General features: G+C 42.2%; 1 protein-coding gene across 1 annotated transcript; it reads left to right on the forward strand.

Annotated features, from left to right (window-relative positions):
• The first annotated feature begins 1,565 nt into the window (after window positions 1–1,565).
• Window positions 1,566–5,994, forward strand: LOC136540495 (alcohol dehydrogenase-like 7). The gene is made up of 10 exons (XM_066532503.1): window positions 1,566–1,773; window positions 1,897–2,033; window positions 2,340–2,386; window positions 3,965–4,290; window positions 4,375–4,457; window positions 4,795–4,870; window positions 4,976–5,040; window positions 5,205–5,300; window positions 5,385–5,546; window positions 5,672–5,994. Exons 1-10 carry the CDS (start codon window positions 1,737–1,739, stop codon window positions 5,786–5,788), a joined length of 1,146 nt encoding a protein of 381 aa, XP_066388600.1. The 5' UTR covers window positions 1,566–1,736; the 3' UTR covers window positions 5,789–5,994.
• Window positions 5,995–9,560: the final 3,566 nt, after the last annotated feature.

Below are 9,560 nucleotides of genomic sequence, written 5' to 3' on the forward strand. Positions count from 1 at the left end.
GATGAACATCTACTTGAGATCATCCCAAGATCCAACGGTGTTCGGCCCCAGACTCGTGAGCCAATTCATTGCAGATGGGGCGAGCATAACAGGCAAATAATTTGCCATGACGTCGCTATTTCCCCAGCAGCACGCACGGCAATGGCATAAAGCTACAACCACTGCTCGGGGTTAACCTTGCCATCATAGGGTTCCACCCAGAGATCTTGAAGCCCGCTGGCCACTAGACGGCTCGTAGCCTCACTGTGAAGGGGCGAGGTCCCTCGGGATCACCGACAGCGGGCAAGGGAGCATTGGCGGGATTACCAGCATCAACTAGCAGGAGAGCAGCGTCGAGATTACCAAATTCGTTGTCGTACTGCTGTCGGCAAATAGCCTCCTATTCATGGTGCTCGTTGTGTTGTCTCTCAATGCGGTTACGAACGTCGTGGCGAGCATTGAGGATGTTGCGAACATCGCCTACAGGCTGATCGACTTCTTTTGTTGGCGTTGCCAGGATTGGCCTAGGCTGGTCGGGGAGGACGATTCCCGGCTCCTTGCTGGCCAGGATTGACGGGGTAGTTGCCTCTTGAACCGATCATGTGGTAATGGTCGTCTCCCTGGTGGCGTGCGAGGGAGAAATGACTCCCCCCCCCCCCCCGCTTGGCGAGACCGGGAAGGCTTTCGGACCGCGGAGCTGGTTGACTTACACCTTAGCTGCTTTATGCAACGCTCTGACCTTGGCGATCTCCGGCGTCTGTTGGAGTCTGTCTAACTCGTGAGCGGCCACGGCTAGATTAATTACTGCATCCATTTAGGTGACATGTGGTTGGTGCCATACAATTGCAAGGAGCATGTAGGATTTAATTTAGGACATGCTCCCCTTTATATGGTCCACAAGGTAAAGTGGCATTCTTTGCGGGGCATTTTTTGAATGTAAAGTATCAATCTTTGTGAGATGAACTTCTTAATTCCTAGACTCTCTCAAGCAATATATATAGTACTTCTTCCGTTCCAAATTAAAAGTCGCTTTGACTTTTTTTTGTATATAGAATTTGCTATATATCTAGACATACATTATATCCAGATACAGAGCAAAATGGATATACCTAAAAAGTCAAACCGACTTATAATTTGGAACGGAGGAATTAGTTTGTTGTGACACTATTGTATAAGATAAATAGATAGATAATCTCATGCCCAAAAAGAATATAATTTTAGTATAGTATTGAGCCAAACTCTTCTATATTTGACTAAATTCATAAAAAAAGATATCAATATTTATGATGCCAAATATGTGTCATTATATATTTTTGGTATGCACTTATAGTGTCATAAGTGATACTATTTTTTATATGAATTTTTTGAAAGCATAGATAGTATGAATAAAGGCAGAATTTGAGTTCCATCCTTTTTAGGTTGAAGGTACTTTGCAGTAGATGAGATGGACAAGAACTGACTATAAATAAAATTCTAAAAAGAAAAGTTTCAGAGAGTCAGCGACGGCAAGGCGAGAGCATCTTCCCCACGACGCCAAATGGCGGAGCGGACAACAACGCTGTCAAGGAAGAAAAAAAAGATAAAAGAAACAGGAGATTAGGCGTCTAAACTGTAGAGGACAAAGCTCTGGCCATTATATATATCGACTCCTGCTCTGGGCTCTCGCAGTCGCAGCCACCGTGCGCTCTTGAGTCCTTGGCCCTTCGAACGCATCTTACTGGGCAGTGGGCACCACCGGCGAGTCTTTTGCATCTTCGATGGAGAACCATGGCCCCAAACCCATCCGATGCAAAGGTATGCAGCTGGATTCTTGAGCTCTGCCGCATAGTTTCGATTTCGCTGCCTAACTCGTCTTTCTCCCGTCCCATCGGCCATATTAGTCCTAGCTAACCGGCTTCCCTTTCCGGCGACGCGCAGCGGCCGTGTGCAGGGCCGCCGGCGAGCCGCTGGCCATCGAGGAGATCGTCGTGGACCCGCCCAAGGCGCACGAGGTCAGGATCAGGATCATCTGCACGTCGCTCTGCCACAGCGACGTCACGTTCTGGCGCATGAAGGTTTGGCTCTCTTTGTCCGTTCCTGCAATCGCCGGCCTTCGACCTTGTCGTGGCCCTCGTCTCGTCGCCGTGGCGTACACCGCCTCACAAGTGTCTTAGGCTGTATTTGGCATGGCTCCGAGGGGCCCCGGCTCCTCCGTGAAATCACCGAGAAGACAGAAAATGAAATGAGAAGAGGAGGAGCCGGTGGAGCCATGATTTCGAGGCTCTCTGTGCTACAGTATCAAAGCCGGAGCCGGAGCCGGAGCCAGGAGAAGCCCCTCCAAACGGGCTCTTATACTTCGTCTGTTTGTGTGAACTTTGCAGGATTTCCCTGGCATTTTCCCCAGAATCTTTGGCCACGAAGCCTTCGGGTGAGTGCTCGCTACACAGTTCTTTCCTGCACATTTTTTTCCTATTGTTTACTCAATTTCAACAGCATTCGTTGACAAAACATGCCGTGTCTTTGCGTTTCCCATTGAGGCTGTCAATTTTAGCAAAACTTGAAAGCTAGAGTGATGTTTGACGTTGAAATGCTACATGTGTCTCGTCTTTCGTGGTTGTCTTTGTAGCTGACGCTTCATAAAAGAAAAGATAGCATGGAAATTGAACTTTGATGTATACTGCTGCTCACCAATTCACCGTAGAAAGTGGACATAATGCGATTGTCAAAAGGTTCTGATAAACTAAGGATAGCTGGGCAGTAAATGACATTTGTGTTATTACCGCTCCGCTTCAGCGAATTCTGACGAATAACAAGTTGCACGGTGACGTTGTGTACTGTAGTGACTAGTGAGATACTCTCATTGAAGTTGACTCAGAATCGACTGCACAACTAAAACCTAAATAAGTCAAGTTTTATATATACAAGCTGATATTTTTTTCTTGATTCTAATCAGTAGGGTATTTTATATTATCTGCAAAAAATGGAATAAGTAGCAAATGTTGTTTGGTTAGCAGCTACAGAAAAGAATACACTACATTCCAACTAATGTAAACACTAATGGTATTGAAGCTGACGTCGTCTTGCCCCTGCTGATTCGTGTCGATATCTCAATTTTGAATGAAAGATTAGGCGGCCAATGTACTAGTTCTAGTTTGAAGTCTTCAGAGATTCGACGGTTGACTTAGCTTTAGCTAATCGATGTTCCGGCGAGAGATGGGTTGTTGCCATACAAGTTGACTTTTTCTAGCTACATTAGTGGTTCTTAATTGCCAAAAAAATCTTAATATTATTAATTAGAAATGTCTAATAGAGTATCATATTACTCATGAAATACACTATATGAACAACTATAAATTCGGAAAATTCTAATAAAAATAATAAATATCTAGGATTTAATTTATAGTATATTCTAATCATAATGTATATTCTGTTTTCTACAAAATTACATACCTCCGCCATTATAAAATGCATAAAGTAACCTTCAAATTTGCTAAATAATCCACATCTGTCGGCCTATCGCTACGAAAATACATAAAATAACCTTCTAAATCTACATCTTAATTGTCCACCTCTACCATCATAAAAGATAATTTAAAGTAACCCTAGAATTTGCTTATAAATTTTCCACATCTACCAAATACCATTCTCAAAGATAACGCAAAGTAAACCAAAATTTGCTTTTCAATTACCCACATATGCCAATATAAAGAATAATTTAAAATAATCCTTTATTCTTTATCCGAGTCAACCTCCTCTGCATTATAAAATAAAAATAAAAATAAAATACCCCTCAAATATGTTAGGAACTTCAACCCACAATACGTTCAAAGCAATTGGCATGCCCCCACCAAATTTATTTGGAACTTCAGAAATCCATGGCAGTAAAGGATTCCTGACAGAGCTAAAGGACTAGCGGCTATATTTGGATACACGCCTCATCTGGAGCCTGCTAATCGAAACCTGATCACAAGCTGAGACGAGCTCACGGGGCATGCCTCCTGTGCAGGGTTGTGGAGAGCGTCGGCGAGCACGTGGAGGAGTTCGCCGCGGGAGACGCGGTGGTGCCGACGTTCCTGGGGCAGTGCAGCGAGTGCGTGGACTGCAGGTCGGCGCGGAGCAACATGTGCTCCAAGTACCGGTTCGCGGTGCGCCCGGGGATGCCGCGCGACGGCACCACCCGGTTCAGCGACGGCCAGGGGCGCCCGCTCCACCACTTCCTGGGCGTGTCCAGCTTCACCGAGTACACCGTGGTGGACGTGAACCACGTCGTCAAGGTCAACCCCGCCATGCCGCCGGCACTCGCCTGCCTGCTCAGCTGCGGCGCCTCCACTGGTTGGTGCCGCAGAGATGACACGTTTCCTTGTTGCTGTGGGGAATCGTTGGTGATTTTATACGTCTGACCCAAGAAAATCGCAGGGATCGGAGCCGCATGGAAGCTGGCGAAAGTTGAGCCTGGATCTTCGGTCGCTATCTTTGGCCTCGGCGCTGTAGGATTGGCGGTTAAGTGACACATTCAGAGCACCACGTTTTTCTTCATTTATTACCACCAATATGTACACTTCTCAGAAATTCTGAGTTTGACAACAACACTTTACTGAGATTTAACCTCTGTCTAGTATTCAGCTGTCGTTTCAAAAAGAGAAGTATTTTAGTTGAGCAGAACTCGTAGTATATATATCCTCCTTGAATCCTTGATGACAGAATACTTTGTTTGTATACATAGCAAAAAAAAGAGTTTCTTCACTCCCTAAGTGTAGCTTTCGTCTTCTACAAAGTTAATTTAGTTTTCTGGGCACTACAATGCTGAATATTAATATTTGAAATTTTGACATGCAGGTGGCTGAAGGAGCCAGGATTTGTGGGGCGTCAAAGATAATCGGCGTGGATATAAACCCTGAGAAATATGAACTTGGCAAGCCCTTACTCTTATTTCTACCTTGATTGAAACTGTTCTGAACTTCAAGGCATTCTGAAGTGCAAAGTCCTGACGCACTTCGTCCGCTGTTTCTTCCTGCAGGAAAGAAGTTCGGCATGACACATTTCATCAATCCAAAAGAACTTGGCGAGAAACCTGTCTACCAGGTAATCACCCGTGTTCTTGCCATTTGGATCTCATTTTTTTAGTAGCGGTTGATACCTAGGGGTGATCTTCCCCCGAGTGCCCGTCTTTTAATCACAATTTTTTTCTCTCAACCTTTATGCTGAAACATCACATTGAGAAGTGTCCCTGTTTTGATTGTCAACAGGCGATCGTTGAGATGACCGACGGTGGCGCGGATTACTGCTTCGAGTGCATTGGACTGGCGGCGCTGATGAACGACGCATTTCGGAGCTCCCGTGACGTATGTACACTCATGGCGCCACGCCGCTATTTGAGAAACGATCTTGAGTTCTGAATGCACGGTGTTTCTATTTCTTTCATGCAGGGGTGGGGCAAGACGATCATTCTTGGAGTGGAAATGCACGGTGCCCCTCTCTGCGTCTCTTCTCATGAGATCCTCCACGGGAAGTCTGTCATCGGGTCCATGTATGGAGGGGTGAAGCCTAAGCAGGACATTCCCATTCTCGCCGATAAGTACCTGAACAAGGTACAGCTAGCTTCAGACATACCGAGCATAGTGTCACCATTAACTCCAGTCTTGGCTTTGTATTGTATGCATTTTTCCTGGCATTTTGTTGCAGCAATAATCTTCTTGGATTTACCTCTGTCTAGGAGTTGGAGCTTGACAAGTTCATAACCCATGAAGTCGGCTTCAAGGACATCAACGAAGCTTTTGACCTGCTGCTCCAAGGGAAGAGTGTCAGGTGCACCATATGGATGGACAAGTGATGCAACAACCAGAGTTTCGCATCCGAACCTGAAGCTGCGCTGTGATGCTTGCACCCTCGTTTCAGTGGAAATAATTGGTTTAGCAGCTGCCAAAAGAAATGTTCTCTGTATTGTGCATTCGAGTTTTCCATTCTTTTTCTTTACATTCACATGTCAAACTAAACTTGATTAACGTTCCCACATTTTAATTTTTACTACTTTCAGAAGTTGTGCCTCTAGTTATTTTTTTCACAAGCTACTAGATGAACATTAGCCGAAACACTGTAGCATAATAGTTTATCTCGTTTGCTACGTACTCCCTGTAGCCAAAAAAGAAAGAAAAAACTCTGACAAATGAAAATATATCTATATATAATACTGATGGAACTCGCTAAAGCCGTTTCCGATAGTTATCTAGCGTGGCTAGCTGACTTGGAGCAAGAGAACATCCAAAAAGCAACTCGATAGTGACTGTTTCGTCGCTAGCTTGCAACACATGAAACGACATGAGGGAGACTAGGTTGCGAGCAGGAACTTTTTTCAGCAACAAAGATGATTCTTCTGTGAGAAAGGGATAAAAAAAAAACCAACATTTGGGCCCCATGTTCCTTGGCTTGTACTGTATTTTAGATAGTTCGGTGGGTAATTTTTTCCATCTCGTAACAAGCTACTTCCCTCCGTTTTCATTTACTTGTCACCGACCTTTTACGGTAGCAAATTTGACCATCTATTTTTTCTTCTAAAAAATCTTAGATACTTCAATGTATATAACATTAATGAAGTATGTTCAATAAAGAATCATATATGTGAAAACTTGATGTATCTAAAAATCTTTTACACAAAAAAACGTATGGTCAAAATTGTTACAGTAAAAGTTCGGTGGCAAGTAAACGAAAATGGAGGTAGTATCATGGACACAAAATAGCTGCCAGCTAGCTAGGATCGTTAGTGGACGCCCTAAGGGTCATAAATCCTAGTTCTTTGGGACATTTTTTTTAATCAAACACAAGGTTTACAAGCTCACAAACATATCATATGCTACCACTAGATCAAAATAAGCATAGAAGTAATAGTGGTACCATACAATCATCAAATTCATTTGATTTTCATGAATGAGCCTATTAAATATGAAAGGTGTCTAGATGCACTAAACATGTCCTTAGCAAGGATGTATGCCATGCCAATCAACTTTTACCTTAGATAGCTCGAAGGAGAGGCATGTCATATAAGTGGGGGTGCATCAACACATATTTGAGAAATCCAATATGTTCAACTCATTCCTTAGCTTGCAAAACATTTTCTCATCCAATGGCTTGGCGAATATGGCCCTGTTCGCTTGGAGGAATCTGGATAAATCCGGAGGAATTTGTGATAGTGTGAACAATGATTTTCATCCATGAACAGTGAATTCCGACTGGTTTTTGCACCAGCCGAACGGCGCCTATATCGGCAAGTTGATCTTCGGTGCCTACAGTCTCAATGCAAATGTCTCCTTTTTGTTGGTGATCTCTTATGAAATGGTGGTGGATATCAATGTGCTTTGTTCTTGCATGTTGAATTGGATTGTTGGTCAACTTGATTGCACTCTCATTGTCACATAGCAATGGCACTTTCTTGAACTTGATTCCAAAATCACTCAAAGTGGCCTTTATCCAAAGTATTTATGCACAACAACTATCGGCGGATATGTATTCGGCTTCGGCGGTTGATAATGTAACACTATTTTGCTTCTTTGACGACCATGAAACAAGTGATATTCCCAACAATTGACATGTGCCCGAGATGCTCTTCCTCTCAACTTTGCATCCTGCATAATTCGAGTCGGAATAACCAACTAGCTCAAACTTTGCTCCTTTGGGATATCACAAACTAACATTTGGTGTATGCTTCAAGTACCTCAATATTCTCTTTGTAGCCTTCAAATGACTTTCTCTTGGTGAGGCTTGAAATCTTGCACACCTGTATACACTAAACATGACATCCGGCCTTGATGCGGTCACATAGAGTAGGCTTCCAATCATAGACCGATATAATTTTTCAATCTTCTTGATGAAAAGAGTGATGTCAACCTTGCCCGTCATGAACCCTTTAGAGAGTAGGAAGTCCCTCAATCTCTCATACCATGCTCTAGGTGCTTACTTCAAGCCATATAATGCCTTCTTCAACTTGTACACATGATCGGGCTTCTTGTTATCTTCAAAACCAGGAGGTTGCTCAACATATATTTCTTCATCGATGTAACCATTGAGAAATGCACTCTTAATATCTATTTGATAGAGCTTGATATTATGGGCACAAGCATAGGCTAGCAAGATTCTAATTGCTTCCAGTCTAGCAACCAGGGCATATGTTTCTCTAAAGTCAAGACCTTCAACTTGTGTATATCCTTGTGCTACCAATCTTGCTTTGTTCCTTACTACTATCCCATCTTGATCTTGCTTGTTTCTAAAGACCTATTTGGTTTCAATTACATTGTGTCCCTTTGGTCTCTCTACTAATTCCCATACTTGATTTCTTATGAAGTTATTCAATTCTTCATGCATAGCATTCATCCAATCAACATCCTTCAATGATTCATCTATCTTCTTTGGTTCAATGGATGCCACAAATGAGAAATGCTCACAAAATGAAGCCAATCTTGATCTAGTTTGCACACCTCTTGAAATATCACCAATAATAGTGTCCAATGAATGATCCCTTGCAATATTGGTTGGTTGGAAGATTGGAACTTGATTGCTTGCACTTGCATGATCATTAGATTGAGATGATGTATTAGCCACTTGATCTTGTTCATTATTATGAGAGCTACTTATACTAACTTAATTTGTATCATCTTGCACATTTAAGTTAGAGAGCATTGTACTTGATCATCTTCATCATCATTCACTTGCCTAGGCCTCAATTCACTAATATCCATGTTCTTCATGGCATTTGAAAGTTGAATACCTCTAACATCTTCCAAGTTATCATTATCTACTTGTGAACCCTTGGTTTCATCAAATTCAACATCATGAACTTCCTCAAGAGTACCACTATCCAAATTCCAAACTCTATATGCTTTGCTTGTAGTGGAATAACCAAGTATGAATCCTTCATCATATTTCTTGTCAAACTTACCCAATCTAGTGCCTTTCTTCAAGATATAGCATTTGCAAACAAAGACCCAAAAATATGCAATATTGGGCTTTCTACCATTCAAGAGCTCATATAGTGTCTTCTCTTTCAATGGATGACAATAAAGACGGTTGCTACAATAGCAAGCCGTATTGATAGCTTTGGCCCAAAAAGATTTACTCACATTGTACTCACTAAGCATAGACCTTACCATATCAATGAGTGTTCTATTTTTCCTCTCAACAAGGCCATTTGATTATGGAGTGTACTTGGCCAAGAATTGATGTCTAATTCTAAATTCATCACACAACTCATCAATTCTAGTATTCTTAAACTCACTACCATTGTCACTTCTAACTCTCTTAATGGTTGTTTCAAACTCATTGTGAATACCCTTGACAAATGATTTGAATGTTGCAAACATATCACTTTTGTCCACTAGAAAGAATACCCATATGTATCTAGTGTAATCATCCACTATCATAAAGCCATATTTATTTCCATCAATGCTAGTGTATTATGTTGGCCCAAACAAGTCCATATGCAATAAGTTAAATGCTTTACTAGTGTTCATCATGTTTTTCTTAGGATAGATGTTTCCAACTTGTTTTTTGGCTTGACAAGAGCTACAAAGCTTATCCTTTTCAAACACAACATCTTTCAAGCCCCTAACCAAGTC

This window comes from Miscanthus floridulus, chromosome 2 (assembly GCF_019320115.1).
Source record: "Miscanthus floridulus cultivar M001 chromosome 2, ASM1932011v1, whole genome shotgun sequence".
NCBI lineage: Eukaryota > Viridiplantae > Streptophyta > Magnoliopsida > Poales > Poaceae > Miscanthus > Miscanthus floridulus.